Source organism: Ambystoma mexicanum, chromosome 2p (assembly GCF_040938575.1).
Source record: "Ambystoma mexicanum isolate Mex_15411 chromosome 2p, UKY_AmexF1_1, whole genome shotgun sequence".
In the NCBI taxonomy this organism is placed as follows: Eukaryota; Metazoa; Chordata; class Amphibia; order Caudata; family Ambystomatidae; genus Ambystoma; species Ambystoma mexicanum.
In genome coordinates, this window is record NC_090923.1 from 70,429,160 (window position 1) to 70,452,516 (window position 23,357).

The window sequence follows — 23,357 nt, forward strand, 5'->3', positions numbered from 1 at the left end:
AGGAAAAACCTCCAAACCCATCTTGAGAGCCTTAATTGTAGGTTTGTATGCCATCCATTTATGAGCAGGTGAATATTAGGTGTGACATATGTCTGTAAAATCCACTGCCCAATGGATTTTTACCGACCAACGTTTCACCGGGGATTTTTTACTGCACTTTTTTTAACCATTTTTTTCCACCACCAACGCCTTTCCTTCCCCTATCCAATATTGCCTCTCCCAAATAAACCCTCTAGGAACTGCGGCAAATAGACCGGGAGATATAGGTTTTGGGATGCATGTCTACTCTTTGACCTAACCAGTGGTGGTGTTATGCATGGCTGGTTAAAGCTGCATGCTACTGGGAGTGATCCACCTTGTTGTTGAATGCATTGCATAATTGAGTCCTTCAAAGTAGTTGCTCTTCCATGAATGCATGCCAACGTGTGCCCATCTGGCGATGTATGGAGATTCAATATATAGGATTCGATATAAACACTGTATACCGTTCCCCTGGAATGCAGCATTTGTGTTTGTGTTGCTTGGAATCCTGTCAATGCAAGTGATCCATTCATAAGATGACTCTCTATTGCTCAGGCATTTCCTATCTAGATGCAGAATAGTGGGATCTCATTTCATTAGTGATCTATCCTGAATTAGAGAATTTTATCATCATCCAAGCATCATTGAACGCTTTCAGAAACAATAATCCAATGAAAGCTCTTCAAAAGCAGCTCACGGTGTTACCTGGAAGTCAGTGGCTTGAAACCAGTGGAGTGGATATTCATTTATTTATTTATTTTGAACTGTGTGAAGCGCTCCCAACCCGGAGGCACCTAGGCGCTGTTCTTGAAAATAAAAAACACAGTAGTTACATGGTTACGCATATACAAAAGCATATATATACAAGAGGGTGCATCGTAATTGTGATGATTTACTCCTAAAACACTTATGGTCCGATTCATGGAACTTTTAGCGCGGTGCAAAGTCGTTTTGCACTGTTGCAAAGTTACTTTGCACTGTCAACGATCACCCTCATTCACAGAGTGGTGCAAAGTGTATTTTTGCACTGCAAAGTTACTTTGCATTGACTTTGTACTGGGGCAAAAGGCACTTTGCACTGCAGAAATACACGTTGCACCTCTCTGTGAACCAGGTGTTTGTTGACAGTGTAAAGACATTTAGCACAGTGCTAAATGTTCCATGAATAAGGCCCTTTGGCACTCATTAATAGTTTGATCCTAAAATCAAAATATGCAATATTTCTGAGTGGCGCATGATTTACTGGTCCGCCAAATTATGAGTTTCCCATCCAAAGCTCTTGGAAACTGCCTCTACACCAAAGCATTGTCGCGTGCAGTATTAATGATTAATGCATGCAGTATTGCTGGGGCTCCAAAATGGGGAACAACTGAGTCACTCTAAATCGTGCAGACTCTTCCATAATTCCATACTTACCGCATGCAGTAACGGTAATTCCATTTGGTGGTATTTGTACAGGTCATACCGCAAATCTCTTAATAAGGACATTTACTTTAAGTTTCCAATGACTACTTTAAGTGTAAACCTTTCGCTCCTGTTGAAGTGTCTAGACCCAGTAATGCAGTCTTGCGCATGATTCACAGAGCATTTTTCAGCGGGATTGTGCCATTGTAAAACATTTCTGTGAAGAGGTCAATGCATATAAACCCTCGTTCTCTTTTTGAACACTAATTACCCAAATGTAATGTTCTCTTATATAAGAAAATGGTATTTCATGCCAGAATCCACAAAAACAAAGGTTCATATATGTGCTGACTGCTGTAAGTCTTCTTTTTTCCCTTATCTGCTGGACTTCAAGGTTTCAAAACATCTGAATATGTATGGATTTTTCTTCTAACCGCATTTTATTTATGAGATGGCAAAACATCCAGAAAACCCTAACTGAAACAAACATGTTGGGTCTCATTACGAGTCCGGCGGTAGCCATGCCGGAAAAACCGGCAGGCTGCTGCCGGCCCACTAATTCCATTCCACCTCCGTGATTGCCAGAATCACCGGGGCATTACGACCCCAGTGACCCGGTAATTCTGGAGGCGGAATTCTGTAAAGCCCCATTCCCATGGGGATGGGCCCATGGAAACACTGGTTCCGTCTATGACAGAGCCGGTGTTTCCAGGTCCGCCTGCAGGCGGGCGGTGTTACTTCCGCCGGGTCAGACCCGGAATCAGCCGGTCCGGAAACAATGGTGGCGGCGGATTTACCGCCACCGATGTTTCCGGACCGGCTGACTTGTAATGAGGCCCACTGTCTTTCTGTTGTATATTTGTGATTTCCATTTGGAAATATGATACAAAATTTCAAACTCCAATCAAAATTTTAACCGAGTATGAAGCCATTTCAAGGGGAAGAGGAAAGAGTGTATCAAAATGTAGGATAGATGTCTGCTTGCTATCTTCTCTGAAAAGGGTTTAACATAAGGTTATATTATATTTTTTTTACAAAATATGTGCATTTTCCAATTAAATGGAACAGAGTTACCTTTTGTTGTATAATGCTCAAGGAAATACCAATTGGATATTTGTCATACCGATATTTCAGCTTTAACTTAACATTTTCTAGAACGACCCCATTTTAATATCATTACAATTGCAAACTGTAAGTAGTGAGTGATGATATATTTCCTTTGTAATAACTGCTGCAGATTTGTATTTTGTTTTACAATAGTAATATAAAATCTTATGAAAAAAACAAAAGTTTATGAAAGTGCAACACCATATACCACCTCAAACCCAAATAAAAGAATGGAATTCTGTGTTCTTACTGTGCAAGTTTTTCAGACCACTTAATTTTTTGACTGCACTGTTGAGACCGTTTTATTTTTATCTCAAAGAGTAAATCATAGGCATGGATGAGTCAATATCAGATGTGGAGATGGAGGGGTTTTAAGGAGGTCTACCATTCACATTTTGTGGCAAAATAACTGTAAAAATTGAAAAACAGAAAATTGATCAATACAAAACATGGAACCAAAAGATTCCCTAAAAAGGGTCTGGCAGCAAACATATCATATGTATCACATGTGTGACCGAAAGATCTTGTTTAAGTGATAAGCATTTTAGTAAGAGGTTTTCCTATATCTGCGAAAGAAAATCGAAATTTCCAAACAGAATACGGGTACTTACTCTGAAGAATATTTCACAAGAAGACAAAGCTAATGGCCCGTTGGAAACCATTTATTGACGTGTACCAAACAATGTACAGACCCAAAAACCCAACACACGTGGATTGTAAATATGAATGAAGGTCTCAAGAGGGGAAACTGAAGATATGCACGAGCCACCAAATTCCACTAATGGAATTATTCCGCTAGCTGCTGCTTTGTTAAAACAATAATTACAGACTTCAAGACTCTTTGGAGGACAACATTGCCACATACTTAAAATGGCCCATGTGTCGTACTTGTCAGTTTGTTTTTAAAACATAAAACATTCACCATAAAATACAGTATGACTCTGTATTTCTTGAGCGGCCAAAATTATGCTAAGAGCCTGCAAAAATGTGAAAACCTTTTTGACAACAAAATAGAAATTCTAATGTTCCCTCATATGCCCTTCTCCAAAGTTTTGTTTACGATTCTTCATATATCAACTTGACACCTGCACCTACTGTCTAAAATAATATAATACACGGTTTAACTAATTTATACAAAAATAATTGTGCTACCTAGGCATTGGTATTCTGGATACATATAAGGACGTTTACCCTGTATCAACTAGGTTTCGAACAATTCTCTGACACTATCGTCACACTGTCAATATCATAACAACCAAAGCATCAAAAAGTATAGGCACATAGATGCATTTCTGGTCCTGAACTACTTTTGTATTTTGAAAAAGTCTGAAATGGTCTGTGGGAGGGAAAAAGTACAGTGCTACGGGTCCAGGTATGACAAGTGACGCCTGTCCAGCGTTTGACCTGTCTATGGTACAGCAGACAGGACCGCCCTCTCCCCGGCTGCGGTTTTGTGTGCTGTGTTCACGCTGCTGAGGATTTTGTTGTTCGAGTCTGCTATCACCACTCTGAGAGAGGCATGGCAGGACTTCAAGATATCAAGTCAATGAAGCTACTCCTACTAAAGTGGTCAATTTGTAGGAAGCGCTGACACCTTTTGCTGCATCCTGTTGACTTAAATGTGCTTAACTTGCGGAGCTCTGCCAAAATTCCTGAAAAGTCGTTTAATGGCAAAACCTGTTGTCTTTTAGGCTCAGAGTGTGGTGTCCTCTACCACACTGTGTTCAGAACCAAACCATTTGGCTCCAAGAGCCAGTTGTAGTTCATTGAAGGCTTTTAGCCTGCAGAGCTCTGCCTTGTTGGGGTGAAGGCCCTTTGGCTGCTGAGCTGTGTGGTACCACACAACACATCCATAGGCACTTGCTTCCACTTGAGCACGTTGTGGGTCTTGTTTGCTTGTGTCACTGTATTCCTACAACGTATTCACTCATACGCCTTCTCGCACGCACAACGCCTCCATCGCACTGCTCGGCCCTTGTGCCACACCGCCAATCACAAAGAGCATGTTGGACGTCTGAAGGCTAGAACAGGAGCAGCGCCCCGTTGGCATAGGAGGCAACAATTCCCAGCGCTTCTTTGCCAAGTTGAATCCTTCGACGGAGTTCAAGGGCGATGGCTGGTTCCCTGTAACAAGAAGAGGAACAGATCGTCATGTTCTACATAATTTAAATGTATCATATTTTGCTTCATACAAACATAATTTAAGCATAGAGTGTCAAGCAATGCCACATGTGATGGGTAATGCATTCCTTCCATGAAAGCTGCTCTGATGAGCTCTGAGGGTAATAATCAACACCAAGGAGGGACCATTATGGTCAACTGAACGCATTGTACAAATGTAAAATTTAAGAAGACGAGCTTCACACTATTCATGACAAACCTTTTCCGGACACCTTGCATCTCTGGATATTGAATGTGTGAACCGGGGATAGCACAGGGGCAACGTGCTGGTCTTGGAAGCAAGACCACGCAGAGCAACAGAGGTTCGAGATCCACGCTTAGAAACCGAACAGCGTTATAAAAAATCAATTAAAATAAATAAAAGTAGCAATAACTATTCAGGCAGTATTAACGCTGGTGAGATTGACACTCACACAAGTGCAGGCATTGCTTGATTCTGCTAAGGCTACATACAATGGGGCTCATTATAAATCTGCCGGTCCAGGGAAAATGACGGTAGTTCCGGCACCAGCATTTTTTCGTGTCTGTTGTCGGGGGGCAAAGATCTCCCCGCAGGCCTGAGCTGCCTGTAGATCCGGCCTCCACTGGCAGATAAATAGCTGAATCGCCGGAACCGGTGATGCCTGTGCCGGTGACTCAGTAGTTCCCATCCCATTGCATGGAATGGCAGCTACCTACTGTTGCAGGAGCCTGTAATATCTTGGCAGTTGGGCTATATTGCTCACCAGTAACGTTAAGCCGGGTTTGCCAGTTGCCCGATGGAATTACCGGCGGGGTACCGGCAAACCTGTAATGAGCCTCAATGTCTTCAAATTCATGTTTTCGAATGTCTGAATCCACGCAATTGATTAATTCTCCACACATATCCATGGGGAAGTTCAATGGAGTGAATTCTGATTCATTTTACAGAAATTCTTTTTGGCTCTCATTATGAAGTTCTGTCTTTTTCGCTCTCTTCTCTTTTCTTAATGCTGCGATCACCATTATCCACTTACTTTTTGCCAATTTGACAAACTGAGCTGGACAGTTTCGCTGATATTGCCTACTCCCTCAGATTCCTCATGCTATAGCCCTATTCAGCTTCTAGTTTGAAAACCTCAATAAATCCTTTGTTTCTTGTCTTTGATCGTGTATTAAACTTGCCTCCCTTAGATCATTGTCCGATCTCCAGAGAAACTCAGTTTAATTCTTTCGTCACTCTTCACTCACTGTTCTCCTGGAATTCTCCCTTCGGCCCGGCACTGTTCTTTATAATGGTCATGCTCCTGGCCTTGATCTCATTTTTATTCTCTTCATTACACTTCCCGATAGACTCTTGGAACCCCATACTACCCCGTTGCTGTTTCCTGTTGATGATTCCTTCCACACGGTGCAAGCTTGGATTCAGTCCAAGTGGGATTCCCCGATAACCTTTGCCCTACGACCAATGGCTAGAGTATGACAGCCTTGATCATTCTCGATCAATCTCGAACTGACAGCCACACTTGACGGTATTGTTCATCTAAGCATCCTTTCCAAAGCCTCACACAGATTGGTATCTGTGGACCCTTCCTGACTTGCCCTTGCTCTTTCCTCACTGACCCTATGCACCTGTAGGTTTCCCTGTCACATTCACATTTGTAATAGTTACATTTTTCCCTTGGCCAATCACATCTACTTCTATGGCTTCTGCCTCTTTTCTTGCCATCAGTGACAGCCAAATGCTACTCTGTGCTGATCAGGGACCGGTTCACAAAGCCCCCTATTCCGCATGGAGGCCGTAGGTAGATGCAGAAGTGTGGCACTATGTCACACAGAAACAGTGAAGCTCCTGCTGCTTAGTGGCATATGTAAACTGCTCAGCGTCTCTTGGCAGGATCCCCCACCCCCTCCACCCGCGACAACTGGCTCTTCTATCAGGCGCAGTGGCTTCATTATTGACTCCCAGCTGTCTTTTACCTGCTCTTTAAACTTGACAGTCAGTGGCTCATTATTGTACCATCTTAAAATTGTGAAGTATCTCTTTCCTATTCCTTGTTTTTATTCTAGATTTATTGATGAAGGTTCCCTTTTATTAGAAATGACTCACAAAGAAGGTAGTTACAGAGAATCGACAAAGCAAGCAGGCTAGTCCTAGGCCTAAAACCACGTGATCGCATCACCCCACCCCTTTTCGCCTCACTCTGACGTTCTGTTGCGACTCGCATACAAATCAATCATATGCATCCTACACAGAGCCTACTGGAACAGTGGCCCCACCTCCCTCACAACCAAGAGGACAATGGACTATCTTGTAAGGCTCCTGAGGGGCCAGGCTAAGGACCTCACAGTAGCAACACTGGAATCTATGGGATCAGCACCATGAAATGAGGTTCCTTGGGCCATGAGAGTGGGAGAGAACCACCAAAGTTTCCAGAAAAAAACTCAAGACTCATTTGTCCAAGAACCTTTGCTCCTTTATTTTGACTCCTTCACTAAGTCAGTGACTATACCACTGTGTACTACTCACTGGTCCCATTGACCACCGTCTACAAAGGACTAATACTTTATAGAGGGGCAAGGAATAGAGCGTTTGAGTATGCAAACAGTTATGTACAGTAGGTAAGACCTTGGGGCAGGGCAACAGCTTGGATGGTTTTAATGACGAATACCAGGAATTTGAAGATTGAGCGGTTCTGCATGGAGAGACACCAAGCGTGGGTACGTTAAAAAAGGTACATTTTGCAACTTTGAGGACTTTGTTGAGGGCAGGGAAAGGGTAGAGGGGTTGGCCAATAAGTAGGCTCAGACAGTACTGCACTCTGCTGAGTACAAGTAGCGATACAAGTTTTGGTTGAGTGTTTCCTGCGATGTGGATGGTTTTTCCTAATGTTTAGGAGGTTTAGCCTGGCTGCAGTTGCTCTGGATGTGATGAACTAGAAGGCATTGATGTCATTGTCAAAGAAATGCACAGGGTTTGAAGTTATGTGTGATGCAGTGAGGATGCCAGGGGCAAAGACATAGGGGGAGGTGAGAGTGGGCTTAGCATTGGATTCAGGGAGAAAGAGTTGAGCATGAGGCAGTTAGAGCCAAGTAGTGTCAGAGGGTGCTTGTGCAGTTGGACAAGAGATCAGAGACTGCCAGGGTGAAGGAGAGGACAGAGAAGAGAAGAATATCTGAGAACTGTCAGTGAAGTGGTGGTTGTCAAAGCTAAAGATGAATATGGGTTTGCTGATGGAGGAGGGCTATTGGGTGAAGAGCCGTAAGGCTAGGACTGATCTTCAGGAATGTTTACAAGAAGGTGTGTCAGGGAGGAGGTGGTCAAGAGCTAGGACACCCAGTCGAGTGTAGCGCCCGCATGAGGTTCAGGTGGGAAAGAGTTTGAAGGAGGGAGGGATGATTGACAGAGACAAAGGCAGCAACGAGGCTGAGAAGAATGAGAATGGATGAGAGGTGAGGTAAGTCATCCGGTGATATGGGTGAGAGGAGTCTCGCTGGAGGGTTTCGACTGAAATCCAGGGTTCAGCCAGAGTGTTCCTTGAGATAGGTGACAATGCAGTTGAGGAGACCCCTCTCAAGTATTTCAGAGTGGTGGGGTAGGAGTGATATAGATCTGTAGAACATGGATTTGAAGAGGTCAGTGGTTGACTTGTTCAAGAGAGGTATGTCTGTAGCTGTTTTTTAGAAGGCTGGGAAGGTTCCCGTTGAGGAAGGTTGAATACGCTGGAGAGGTCAGCGTAGATGATATATGCAAGATCCTTGACAGCTTAACATGCAAAGAGTGCAGTATGGGATGGCCAAACAAATGAGGCATATAAGTTCCAAATGGAACATATGGGAGAGAGAGGAGAATGTGGGGAAGAAGAGAGGAATGGAAACAGTGGGGAGAGATAGAAGGATGAAGAAGTGTGGGACAAAGTCATCAACAAATAGAGTGGAGGACATATAGCGGTTCTTGGTGGGGAAAGCATGCCATGGAGGGTCAAAGATAGTTTACGATGGTGTGAGTGGAGAGAGTAAATACAAATAGGGGGTATTTTGCTGCATCAAGAGCTGTGCTCAGGGTCTGCAAGGGGTTCATGTAGGCAGTGAGGAGAGTGGGAGGATCTGCCTTCGAGCCAGCGGATTAAGCAGCAACCCATGATAATCCTTAACATCTAATTAATTAATGTTCCAAATACTATGGTTAATCCAATACATTGCAATTGAATAAAGGAACACAGATTTCTTTAGTATTGTTTGTGAATGAGATAGGTGTCAGAAGGGGAAGGGGAAATTATGGATGCAAAGTATACCAGGGTGAAAGATAGGTTATTTGAGAATGACAATGTTGCCTTGGCTGTGAGCTGTAATGTGAGGTAAGTGGATTAGCCAGCTTCGAGAGCGAGCAGAGTTATGTTGGAGGCGATAGACCTTAGTCATGTTGCAATGGTTGAAGTCGCCCATTACGATGGCAAAGACATGGGCAGAAGATAAGGAGGATATTAAGAGTGGTGGTATCAAGGAGATGGACTGAGATCTGCTCAAAAGAGGAGCAGGTATAATTGAAGGGGGGTGCATGAAAATGGTGTGTCTTTGCAGATCATAAGTTCAACACCAGCACCATTTCTGGGGAGGTGGGGGGAGTGAGCGCAAGAAGCAAAGTTAGTGTGAAGGGGCAGTGTTAATGGGATTCCAGGTTTCAATGATAGCCATCACTGAGAGTTTGGGGTGATGGAATCAGAATGCTTAGTTAGAAAGGAGATTTAGTATGCATAGGGGTTGGTCAATATTGAGTATGAGGTCATAAAGGGGTGGAGCGGTGGAGGAGGAGGTGGAGAGATGGGTAGAAGAGATACAGTTGCAATGCTTGAGATGGGGTTTGAGGGGCAGTCTGAGTAGTATTTGGAATAGAGTGGAGGATGAGGATGGGGAGACCTTGGAAGGTGAGCAGGGGAGTGGATGGAAGAGAGGGGTGGGCAGATGCCAAGGAGGAGGAGAAGAACTGATAGAATGAGGAGTAGGATTCATACCGACGTATACAGGGATAATTTGTGATTTCCAATATGGCAAATGCAGGTTTAGATGTACACGGGCTGATGTCCATATCCGTTCCACCTTACAATATCTCATTCCACATAGCATACATAGACACTTGCCTGCACCTGCATAATTGATTGAACAGTGAGGACTGAGTTATGAGCAGCGTTGATTGTTATGGAAATCCTCACTCTACTTGTCAACCCAATAATCAAGGTCTAGACTGAGACTAGGGCACACCTACACTTTGCCAATATGGGACATGTTGCCTGCAGATTTCCCTTTAAATATGGGGTACAGCAAGGACGTGCATTGGCTCCTGTGGTGCGTCAGAAGAAGGATGCAGACTCTGATGATTCATCCTACTGGTTTATTTATTAAAGAGAAGGATACATGCCTATCTTTTCCTACACTGTGAGTGGTCCCTACCTAACAAAACTAAGGTGCTCATCAGTCGCCAGTGAAAAGTCTTAAAAGAATCTGTCCACCGTCCAAACTAACCCTATCTGACCCTACCACTATCTAATAAGTAAGGACAGGATAATGACTCCCTTCTCCTGAAGTTTTTTTGCTGCTTGCACACTTCAATTCAATGTTATCTTCAAATAGTCTCTGGTGACTACTTTTATCAATTCACACAGTTCATTGAGTACTTTCTGGGGACTTCCTCTCTCTTCCTTGGGGTTATAGTTTTCTGTTCTTTTCTTGTCTTCCTTTTGTTTTTTCTTGTCAAGGATAGGGTTCTCTTTTCCCCAGGGTGGGTTATCCAATACCAACAATGGACTCCTTTTATGCTTTCTCTACTTCGTGGTCTCTCTTATTTAATTAGTCTTTCTTGATTGATCCGAGTATGAACATTCCATTACCGATTCTCCTTGCTTCTTCTTGATATTAACTTGATATGTTCCTCTCTTTCACTGGGACAAGTATGAGTGTTCCAGTAACGATTCTCATTCCCTTTTCTAGACAGTAATGAGCGTTCCAGTAATGATTTGCACTGGCTTCACTGCCTTTTAATATTATTGTCTCTTTATCCGCACTGGGACGGGTCTAAGCATTCCAATAATGATTCTCATTGGCTTCATTGGTTTTTAGGGTTATTGGGCCTCATTACGACTCAGGCGGTAAGGGTTTTACGGCGGCGTAAACAGCGCCGACCCTTACCGCCTGAGTACGAGGTCCCTTAGCGCCATGGCGGACTTAACACCTGCTTTTAGCAGGTGTTAAAATCCATGGCGCTAAGGGACCATGGAGTTAATTACGCCACCGTAATTTACGGTGGCGTAATTAATGCCTTCCCCACTCCCATTATGCCCTATGGGGCAAAAATGGGAATGGGGAAGGGTAAATGGGGATTGGGGACTTACCGCCCCGCCAGGGTTGGAATGGGGCGGTAAGTCCGCCAACCACCATGGCGTAAACCTAGTTTACGCCATGGTGGTAAAGTCACGGCCCAGGCGGTAACTTACCGCCTGGGTCGTAATGAGGCCCATTGTCTCTTTATCCACACTGGGACGAGTGTGAGCATTCCAATAATGGTTCTCTGCTGTCCTACTGGGTCTTCCATCTTCCCTGTCTTTCTGCTTTGTCAGGTTGACCTATGATGTTTCCTTTACATCTCTTCCTCTGTGCCACCGTAACAGAAGGCACTCCGGTTCCCCAGTTACCGATTGGTTCCATTTCACTTGAGCTGTGTCTGCATTGTTGACAGGACCCTAGGTCTACCACTGGATTCTTGTGGTCATGCCACCCCTCTCCGTCTTGTTCCTTTTCCCAGCTTCAAGGACGCTGTGCATACAATGGTGCTTCTCAGCTTCTCTTGCTTGCAAGATGCTGTGTGTCTCTCTCTGGTTCCTGCTCTCTCACACGTTGTGAACGTGGAGCATCCAGCCTTTGCTCAGCACCGGCGTGCAAGCTGATTCGTAACTCACATGCTTCTCACTCTCATCCCCAGGCTCCTCTCCTTTCGTAGCCATTGGACTTCCCACACATTGGAACATTGAATTGGGTTATGTATTATATGTTTTTTTCTCCTTTTTTTTACATATTTATATATGCTTTGCCAAAATAATCACAGAATTAATAATGCTTAATGGTGCAAAGAATGAATATCAATATGTCTTTGGAAGTGATTTATTTAGTACCAGGATATCATATTCTCAATTTATATCAGAATGGTTATAGGCATCTATTTTTGAAATTTGCCTGGTATACTTTACACCTTACAAAACAGAGGAATTAACTTCCAGATTCACATTTAATTTCCTATTGGGACAATCTTTTGTGTTGATTGAAGAGGTATTGCCATGTCTCTCTCTCTCCTGTCTCCTCTCTTACTCTGGCCACCTTCTATAGGCCACCGGGTAGGTCCACCCTCTTCCTCTCAGAATGGGCTGCCCTGGCTTCTTCTCTCCTTTCCTCCTCCATACTCCTCCTGCTGGGGGATATCAACATCCATTGTGACTCTCCTGACTCTTCAGGAGCTTTCCGCAAACCTATGCGACTCGCTCTCTCCATTCTACCCTCTGGTCCGACGGACACTGCTGGCTACACCTTGGATGCTCTCATCTCCACAGACATCCCTCTCTCTATCCCTCTCACTACCTCACTCTCGTGGACTGATCACTCTCTTCTCTTCTCTCACTTGAAGCTTTCTTCTCTTTTAGCACTGGCTGTCTTTGTCTCCACCTTCTCCCCTCCTCCTACTCCTGCGGGTGACTTCCACCCTCACAGAGCCCTCTCTAACTTTCACCTTTCCATCTCCAATACTCTCGACATCCTTGTCCCTGTCATGTGGGTCTGACTGATGCCTGCCAACTCTGATTTGGCTGACCTTAAACTCAGGTGCTGGGCAGCGCAACTGGAATGGGGATCTTCAGGTGCACCCTCTGATAAACTGGCCTGCTGCCTTCTGCAAAGGCAATATAGACTCTGCTTCCGGTTCAAGAAAAGAGTCCATATTCAAGCCTGCATGTCCGTGGCATCCAACAACACAGCTGCACTTTTCAAAGTCTGTAAGGAACTGGCCAACCCTACTGCAGCCTCACCCTCTATTGCACCCACCCAGGCCCGTTGCGGGGCCCTGGCTGCACACTTCACAACCAAAACACAGGACATCCTTTCCTCTCTCTCCTCCGCACCCACTTGTGCACCATCATCTCTTGGGCCCCCATTGGCTGCCTCCACCACGCCCCCTCTTCTCTCCTCCCTCTCCCATGTCACGCCTGAGCCGTTTTCTAGACAAGACATCTCTCAACTTACTCTCCACACTGAATCTGTTGGTTGTCTCCATGACCATCGGTCTGGATTTAGAGCATTCAGAGGCACAAAAACTACTCTTATTAACCCCTGTGAAGACCTGCTCTAAAATCTTGACTCTAACTCTCCCTCTGTCCTCATTCTCCTTGACCTCTCTTCTGCTATCGATACAGTAAACCAACATCCTGATCTCCCGTCTCCGTGATACCCTGGGCATCACAGATCAGGCCCTGGCGTGTCTAACATCCTTTCTCTCTGATTGTCCTTCCCTGGTGGAACTTGGGTCCTTTCTCTCCGCTATCACTCTCTCAACTTGTGGTGCCCCCAGGGATCTAATTTATCCCCCTGAATTTTTAATGTCTACATGACCCCTCTGGCCCACAATATCTCTGCCTTCACCTCCAACTTTCAGTGTTATGCGGATGACACACAGCTCTCTTTCAGGCACCCTCAGCCTTTTCGGCCCCCTCGCTCATTCCTGACTGTCCGCAATTCAGTCCTGGTGTTCTGCTAATGATCTCTGTCTTAATGCCAGTAAAACAGAGATCGTCCTCATTGTGACCCATGCTCGCACTTTCCCACTCTCACTCTGACTGGCCTCCTTGGTCCTGCGCCTTCACCCACCAGTGAGGCAAATAATCTGGGGTAAATCTTCGACTCTACTCTCTCCTTCTCTTCTCACATCCCGGACATGTCCAAAAAGTCCCAGCTGCACCTCCTCAGAGGTATTCTACCTTTTCTCACCTACCCCCAGAAGCTCACCATCTCCAGAGTCCTGGTTCTATCCAGACTAGACTACTACAACAGTCTCTTTCTCAATCTTCCTACTTCTACTCTCCGACCTCTTCAACTTATCCAGAACGGAACCGCACAACTTATCCTTGCCCTCAAGTCCAGAGACCACATCTCTGCGTCACTGAAATCACTCCACTGGCACCCTGTGGCTGCAAGGATCAAGTTCAAGACCCTCTGCATAATTCACAAGGCTTTTCCTGCCAGGGCCCACACTTTCTACAACAACCTCTTCCTAAATACTCTACTTCTAGAGCCCTCCGTCGGCCTCCTCCAACTCTCTGCAGGTGAGCCGTTTTTCAAAAAAGAGATTTGTGGGTAGATCCTTATCTTCTGCAGGTGCCTCCCTCTGGAACAGCCTCCCTGCCTCTCTCCGTCTTGCACCGGACCGCCTTAGGTTTTCAGGAAACTCCTCAAGACCATCCTCTTCTCTTCCTCTCTCCATCTCCCCTGCTAACCTCTGTTCTCTTTTCGCCTGCTACCCTCCCTCTTTCTCTTCCCCAACCTGCTCAGTTTGCTAACTGGTTGCCTGGTGTACCTCTAGAGTCGCACAGGTCCCTTGTTTTGGTTGTGCCTGAAATACTCATGCATAGATGCATGAGATGATCAACCACCAATCTTGCCAAGCCTAGTAGGGCAGTTTATTGTTGCGTCTGTCCTCCCCTCATTCTCCCCCCACTCTTTTTCACGCACTTAACACTAGTAGATATGCCTCTGGCCTAGTATGCTAGTTATTGTTGTTAGATCATTCGGAATCTTCAATGCCTAAGAATAACGACTATATTCCCTTGTTCCCTTCCCACCTTGAAGTGCTTTGAAGCACTTCACTTGTGTATAAGCGCTTTACAAATAAACAATTATGATTACATGTTCACTAGGAAGTTCCTCACAGGAACAGGAGTACTTGTCTCCAAAGGGGGGGTCTCGCCCAGTGAGGTCCCGCTTGCCTCTACCCCTAGGGAAGGTATTGCGGAGCGGGGTGACCTCCCTAGCTTCACAGGCTAGGTTCCCCCTTGGGCAGAAGAGATGAATTCCCATGATCCATCACACTTGCATGCTTTTTCATTTATATATCAATGATGCAATGCATTGTACTTAGATTGATGGTTGGGGTGGGAAAAGTGTTGCGCTGAGATGTGTTTTGTGAGAAGGCAACGTGTCACTCTTAGATGATTCCCGGGGCAGCCAATGCATTACAGTAAGACAAAGCTTGGGGTGTGCGACGAGGGGCATGTGGAGAATGTAGAGTGTAAACCATTATGTTAAATTTAGCTGGGTTAAGATGCAGGGGTCCTCCGTCCTCTGGCATTGCACCCTATCTCGCCTACCCTGGATATGTTAGCTCTTGTACCACACTAGAAGAGGTGTGCAGGTAGCCCTGTATAACACAGGTTAGACCGTTTATTGCACCTGGAGGGATCCTGCAGGTTGGCCTTGGTTTGTACTCATTAGAATTGTGAGGGCTATACCATGTATCACACCTAGAGGAACAGTGCAGAACTTAGCCAGTGTATAAGCACACTTAATATGCAGCCCACCAAGTACTCTCTCTCTAAGGGAGGGAAAGGTGTAGCTAGTGCTAAGATTCTTGGTGAACTCCGATTGGAGCTAGAGCAAAGAGGCATTCATTAGTTATAGCCAATGCTTTCGAAACCTGCTGCACTCCATGCTTTTGGAACTTTGGAACTTGAGCCAAAGGCACGGCAACAGACCCTCCCACATCTACCGTCATGCACCACTCAAAACCACTTCACACATCACCTCTGCCATAAACAATGCAGCTATTGTTCATGACAAAAATGTGATGTATAGCTGCGCACATAATAACCATCTCTCTTGCATACCCTCCTGACTGCCTCTCACCATGATATGATATGATATGATTGTTTATTTATATAGCGCCTATACACAATGTGTTTCAAAGCGCTTCAAGGCAAGGGAGGGAACAAGGGAAAATACAACCACATTCTTAGAGGCCATGAACAGTAAGGATGTGAAATGAACTATCGTACTTGACCTGACGGCATTTCAGATAGTGCAAGAGCTAAGACATAGATAAGGAAGGGAGGGGGAGAGTGGGAAGGAAATGGAAACAGACAGGCGGCTACCGTACTAGGCCTGACGGCATTTCTGGTAGAGCCGGAGAAAAACAAAAGGTGAGGGAGAGGGGTGCAGAAAGGGAAGGGAGGAACAAAACAAGCGACTATCATACTAGGCCTGACGACATTTCAGATAGTGCTGGAGGCGTGGTGGGGAGGAAAAAAACAGTAATGGGAGGAAACAGACGAGGTTGCTATCATATCAGATCCAGGGACAATTCTGATAGAGTAACTGCATAGAAGAAAGTAAGGAGAGGAGAAAGGAAAAGGGAGAAGGGAAAGAGGAGAGAAAAGAGAGTAAGCAGTCAAAAACAGTGGAGAAGCAAGAGTGGAGTGCGAATACAATTGCAGAAATCAGTAGTAACACATAATTTTGCAAGCCAGGATACAAGATGAAGATGGGAACAGCATGATTCAAGGCCTCCATGAGTACAAGATGCAAAGGAAGTCCAGCATGAGAGTTGAGAAAGAGTGACGCACCGTGAATGAATGAAGTCCATAAAAGTCAAATCCAGCATTGGCCACAAGACAGTGATGGTGAAGGAAGGCGCCAGGTGGGCGGGGCTTGATAAGTGGTGAAAAAGAGCAGCAGGCAGGAAGGTACAAGGTGGGCGGGGCTTAGGCCAGGTGACCTAAATCCACTTGCACCTGCTCCCCATCTGCAAAGGAAAAGAAGCTGGAGGGCTCCTTCAGTAGGGAAACAGAGCGGCAAGCAGGAAGGCACCAGGTGGGCGTGGCTTGCTAAGTGGTGAAAAAGAGCGGGAAGCAGGAAGGCACCAGGAGGGCGGGGCTTGCTAAGTGGTGAAAAAGAGCAGCAAGCAGGAAGGCACCAGTTGGACGGGGCTTGCTAAGTGGTGAAAAAGAGCGGCAGGCAGGAAGGCACCAGGTGGACGGAGCTTAGGCAAGGTGACCTAGATCCACTTGCACCTGCTCCCCATCTGCAAAGGAAAAGAAGCTGGAGGGCGCCTTAAGTAGGGAAACAGAGCGCAAGCAGGAAGGCACCAGGTGGGCGTGGCTTGCTAAGTGGTGAAAAAGAGCGTGAAGCAGGAAGGCGCCAGGTGGGTGGGGCTTGCTAAGTGGTGAAAAAGAGCGGGAAGCAGGAAGGAACCAGGTGGGCGGGGCTTGCTAAGTGGTGAAAAAGAGCGGGAAGCAGGAAGGCACCAGGTGGGCGGGGCTTGCTAAGTGGTGAAAAAGAGCGGCAGGCAGGAAGGCACCAGGTGGGCGGGGCTTAGGCCAGGTGACCTAGATCCACTTGCACCTGCTCCCCATTTGCAAAGGAAAAGAAGCTGGAGGGCTCCTTAAGTAGGGAAACAGAGCAGCAAGCAGGAAGGCACCAGGTGGGCGGGGCTTAGGCCAGGTGACCTGGATCCACTTGCACCTGTTCCCCATCTGCAAAGGAAAAGAGGCTGGAGGGCTCCTTGGGTAGGGAAACAGAGCGGCAAGCAGGAAGGCACCAGGTGGGCGGGGCTTGCTAAGTGGTGAAAAAGAGCGGCAAGCAGGAAGGCACCAGCTGGGCAGGGCTTGCTAAGTTGTGGAAAAGAGCGGCAAGCAGGAAGGCACCAGGTGGGCGGGGCTTGCTAAGTGGTGAAAAAGAGCGGCAGGCAGGAAGGCACCAGGTAGGCGGGGCTTAGGCCAGGTGACTAGATCCACTTGCACCTGCTCCCCATCTGCCGGACATGTGTGGCTAGCAGGGATTTAGCCTCCCCTTCATAGCTTCGTACTGGGCGTTATGCACACACATACTTGCACTTCTCGATTATTTTCCCATACATGGACTTTGGTCACCCAAGGGCATTCAACCTATAGCGTATTGGACCATACCAATACGGAAAGCTGCTATACTGATGAAATAATACAGTACAATACAATACAATAGCCTCATTAGAGGTTTGCCGGTCCGTAAACAAGGGTGCCTGTATGCTCACCGGCACCCTTGTTTCCAGACCAGCAAACTACAAGCCTGCCGGCCAGGGCTACTGTGCCCAACAGGCTTGACCCTGCTGGGTGCAGCGGTCATGGTAGGCAGACTTTTCACAGGAGCATTAGCACTGTTAGCAATGGTGCCGGTGCTCCCGTGTCCCCATTCCCATAGAGTCCAGCGGGACTCTATGGGAATGGGGATTTACAAATATACTGGCACCTGATTTCCCGGCTGACGTTAAATTATTCCGAGTCTGGCAGCAAACCGCCGGTATCACCAGCAGGGTTACCGCCGGACTCGGAACGAGGCCCTATGTCTCCGTTCTGGAATCTGAGATCGTCTGAGCATCGTCTGCCGGTTCCATTCTTTACAAGGAACTTCATGCTAAATTTGAAAACGCAACCTGCCCTATGGAAACTGATACATGGGTATATCCATTTTTATTCAGTAAAGGGTTTCAAGGTAAATACGGCTAAGTCGGGGATGGTGCATTGTAAATTCAGATGAAGATCTATCACAATGGCATCTGCAAATGGTCTCTATGACGAAAGGACTACTCCCCCACAGGAGTCCAAGGATGACTAGAGGCTAAGGCTCCTACTCAGCCCTCACACTTCTACAAACCAAGGGTGATCCCAATCATGAAGGTAAAACAGGCACAGTCGGGAGGTAGACCTCCTTTGCCTTTTCTGGTGACATGGCTAGAGGGAAGACTAAATTCTCAAGAGAGTATGAATGTCATTCCGTAGCAACTCAAACCACAAAGCAAAACAGTCCAAATAAAAGGCAAGGTCCTATAAAGGTTCTATAAAGATATACTTTAGTTATACACACCATCGGAATAACTAGCTAGAAAAACACTGCACAAAACCCGCCCCTGTGGAGAGAACAGAGAAGATGCAAGGAAGGAAAGATGCAACACTCTGGGTAAGAATACAGGGGTGAACAGCAATTTAACAACCACAATGTTCTTTAGAAAGGATAGTGTCCAAAAGTGACCTAACCAGTCTCTGCTGCCCAAAATGGACACGGGGGGGGCACATTATTATCATTAGGGTATTTATTGAGCATGGACCTCGCTTCGGGAGGCAACGGAGCGCTTTACAATCATAGAGGGAAGAACACAGTAAGGGAAGAAAGTGAAACAAGGGACCTCCTGAACTGTAGAAGTAAAGAGACAGGTCTGATGTTGATGGGGAGCATAGTCGAGAGTTTATGGGTGTATACAGAGAAGGCTTTATTTCTGGTTCTTTTATTCCCGTGGCCATACGTATATAGAATAGATCTAGCAATACTAACGCTCCTATTCAACCAGCATTTGCAGTCTACCTCATTGCATCTGATAAAGATGTAATATGTATCTTGTACTGTGGAGTTGATAAATGGCAGCGGCCATCTGTTTTCCATTTTTCATTTGGAGATCGGCTATGCAAGCAGTGCAGATCCCCCAATTAAAAACTGTGAAAGCCATTCGTAACCCTGGTCGAACCCTGGTTTGCAAATGTCTTTCATGATCTGCCAGTCGGGCGGACATGGCCTTTAATGGCCCACAGCCCGAGCTGAGGTACAAGCTTTACTCAGGCTTGCCTTAGCTCGGACTGGCGGCCCGTTAAAATCATGTCCACACTCCTGTCAGGGCATGGAAGCCATATTAGTAGTGGGGTTTAGGCCCTGAACTCTTATGGAGAAAAACAAAATCACATCCAACACGTTTCCTGCTCCACATGTGGTTCACTAAACTAATTGCCTTATGACCAGAAACCTCATTTTGAAAAGGAAAGGATTGGATCGATCATCATCACTCAGGCTATCTACTTAGAGTATGAACAGTTCTGAACTCCAAGCTAGCCACATCAGCCCGCAGCCCCACATGAAACCTTCTGCTTAGCATTTACAGAGAAACATTTCAGAAATGTGCATTCCATCTATAGACTTTGCAGGCATTCGCTTCTCAACTGGAAATGTACACAGCATTGCCGAAACCTTTCCAAGTGCTTTATGGGAATAATGTGCACACTGAGAAGTGATTGCCTGAGCAAATGGTATACGTGCTAACTCTGTTACAACGTCCCAATTCTGTTACAATGTGTTCCAAAACAAATCTTTTGGCCATGACTCAATGAGTGTGTGGTCTCTTTTTCGTATTGTTACTGCATTGTGCGTAGAAAGGTGCTTGCATTATTATAAACAAAAAGAACATGAGTCTCGGCCAAAATTGATAAATTCTAACCAAGGTTGAATGAATAATTAACTGGCACAATCTGACATTAGAACATTTTATGAATGATATAACAAAAAGAACTGACGTCTATTTTATCATTTGACAAAAGCCCATCTTGTTGAAACACGCAAGTTCATAAATAAGTGATAAATAGGAAGATTGGCTTCAATTCAAATATGGGTAAGCAAGATGTGTTTTACTGGACTGCTCATGTGGGTCCAGTGCGTCGAGCGCTCCATTGCTTCTCGAAGCGAGGTCTGTGCCAAATAATAATAATAATAATAATAATAATATCGGTCAATAGTATCTTTTTTGGGTTTTTGGCAGTTCAACAGTATCGAACCGGGCTTCAAGCTCTGAGAGGATCGAACACAGTTCAGGGGCAGAAATTAATGTTGGTCCATGTGGCGAGCATCTAGTCGGTTCGAATGCGGTGACTCGGAGCGTTTTGAGGATGGCATGTGAGCGATGCAGGTCGAAGTGCCCACCAGGATCATTTTGGAGTTGAACCGGTTTGAGTTGTTCATGCGTGACACACCAGTGGTTGGAGTTGAAGGTCAGTGATGATTCGAACAGTGATCCTGACGTTCCTCTGTGTGGTTCGATGAATTTGAGGTGTGAGGTCGAGCCTAGTTGAGCCATTCAGAAACTTTTGTTTTGAGTTGTTAAATGGCACTCCAAGGCTGAAGCCACTGGGTTTCAGTCGATTCCGGCGATGAGCGGTTGATTTGCATCGATCAAATAACACGCTCTCTGAGGACTTGAAACAGCATCAAATGCAGCCGCGGCTGGTCCTGTGGTTCGAATGTGGCCAACCTGGTGCGAAGGCAGTTCAATTGGTTCGAGGTGGTTACAAAAAAGGGGTTCTGGCTGTCTTGATCCCCAGGTTGCTCTGAGTCAAGATCCAGGCACTCAAGGAGAAGATTAGTCCCTATTTTCGGGCTCGCAACATGGTACAGGCTGGAACACACAGGCAGGGGTCGTTCAGCGCAGTGAAAATCCGTGCAGCTGGCAGAGAAGGAGGTCTTGTTCTAGCATCAGGTTCACCCACCAGTGTAGATGGTTATTCAGCAGATTGTGCCTCTGCTGTGGACACTCAGCCTTCACCTCTGGCAGACGGCTTTGGAGAGTCCACTTTCCCAACAGAGGTCCAATACATTATTCCTTAGGTGTCTATTCCAAAGAAAATCTAACAAAGAGTGGGAGGCCCCTTAGTTTAAAGGTGATAGTACTGAAGAAAGCCTGCTTTAGGGGTACAATTCCTGTCCTTGAGACAAGTGGAATGTGCCTTTTGGCTTCATAGCCAAGGTGTATTGCATTAAAGGAAGTGGAGCCGAGAGGAAGGAAGAGAGAACATAGTGAGAAACAAGATGGTGGAATTCGCCTCCTGCTATGCCGAGCTGTTTCTGTCTACAGTAACTCTGCCCCCTCCCTTGTCAACAGCATCAAAGGCACTTTTGCCATGCAGCATCCTGGTGTGAGTCTAGCCCTTTTTGGATGAGTGTGCTCTTTAATGACTGTTTCCCAGGCCTGGTCCTGCTGGGAGGCTGGCTTGCTGGAGAGAGGTGTTACCCGACCCTCAAACGGATCAAAGCAGATGCCCAGTCATTCTGTCTCCTACCCTGCAGTAGCAGGGCCAGGCTGTCTGATCAGAATACACAAAGACATTCCACAGCTGTACTAAACTCATAGTGCTAACACTTGTATGATTACAATTTTGTTGTTGCTTTAATAATTATGAGAGAGACTAGCCACACACCCAAAATTCAGGTGTGGATTATTTTTAAAGTGTACAACTGCTACCAGGATAGTCCGTCTGATAGATATGTGGTTTTGGGAAAGAGGGGCAGACTTAAATGTAGCCTCTGTGCTGGAGTGACGTGGCTGTCGCAGCAGCTGCCAATTGGGACCTGTGACGCCCAAACCTGCTCTGTGCCAACCATAAAACCTCATATCAATTAATCTTGACAATAAAACATCATATCGACTGGATATTTACTTATATAAGCCCAGGATTCAGGGCGTTCTCTACTATTAACCAGATTTGGGTAATTCTTTTTACAAGACGGAGAAGAAAACGTGTGAGTGGTAATGTTTGCGGTGCCCTGCGTACAATCAGCATTTACTATGAAATGACCCCCATAGATTTCACATGAATAAGAGGCTACATTCCAGACTCCCACACAGGAAAAGAGACATGCTTCTCCGATTTAATGTTGTATGGACCACTTGCTTTTGCCTTTTTTAACTCTTTAAAGCAACCCAGTAGTTCTGTATGGGCCAAGGGGGTCCTTTCTATTGTTTCTAGAGGTTGGTAATCTGCTCCTTGACCTTGCACGAATGGTAGGCGAGAGTAGTGGCTAATCCATCACTCTGATGGAATGTAAGTATCCCTGAAAGATATTTATCCTAGTCTCCTGCTTGCCACCACTCTCTGGCATGTATGGACATCTCTCTCATTTATCACTTTCAATAGTGTATCCCATTGTTTGATGGTGTATCCACTTTTCTTTGCTTTTAAGACCCTTGCATATTCTTTGTTTAATTTAGTTTTTGTTTCCCAAATAACTTCTGCTCTTTTAAGGACACTATGTAAATCATATTTTGCTTTTCCACATTCCCTAGTACAGCACACATCATATGTCAGACCATCTGGGGCGTAAAGCTTATTTGTCTTGGTTGGACATTGAGAAACCAAGTTCTTGATTGTTTTGTCAAATGTTCCTTATATCTCAAGTGCTTGCCTTTTCGCATTATCCTGTCCTATTTCACATCTTAAGACAGTTACCTCTCTCCAGGACCATGCTAATCCACTGATTGGTTAATATGTATTTGTAGGATACCCATGTCCTACCGCCACATCCAATATGTCAGTGTTACTATTGTCCTCCACCCCCCACAATAAAAAAAGGTATAACTGTCTGTGATCACTTTCTGTATGCGGCGCAATCCCAAACTCCGATACCCTGTACATACTGAGAACATCACCCCCGTGTACGGAACACTCAATTGCCGAAGAGCATGTTTTTGCACACATTTAAGTAACGTATGACCTAATTTGTCCCTTTTAGAGTTTAACTGGATCAAAGCCTTTGGCCAGATGTTTTGGGCTACAACTACCATCATCAGCTCTAATGGGTATAGTCAATGTTGAGGGATCATGGGAGCACTAGTGCAAACCATGTGAAGCACTGCAGGTTGCAGATGCCTGATCTAAGGACAGTCGTTGTTTGTTGTAGTCTGTGGCTCTCCAGATATCTAGGACTATCACTCCCATGATCCCTCACTATTGAATATACTGACTTGGAATTATGGGAGTGGTAGTCCAAAAATGTCTGGGCAGTGAAAGGTTGCAGACTCCTGTTACCTTTATACT

General features: G+C 45.6%; 1 protein-coding gene across 1 annotated transcript in view; it reads right to left on the minus strand.

The window, feature by feature from the left end:
- Positions 1–3,176: 3,176 nt before the first annotated feature.
- Positions 3,177–23,357, minus strand: part of KLHDC8B (kelch domain containing 8B) — a 1,322,551-nt gene continuing 1,302,370 nt past the window's right edge. Inside the window, exon 6 of the mRNA XM_069643271.1 lies at positions 3,177–4,656. Coding sequence (XP_069499372.1) covers positions 4,460–4,656 — 197 coding nt within the window. The 3' untranslated portion in view covers positions 3,177–4,459. The remainder of the gene's footprint in view (positions 4,657–23,357) is intronic.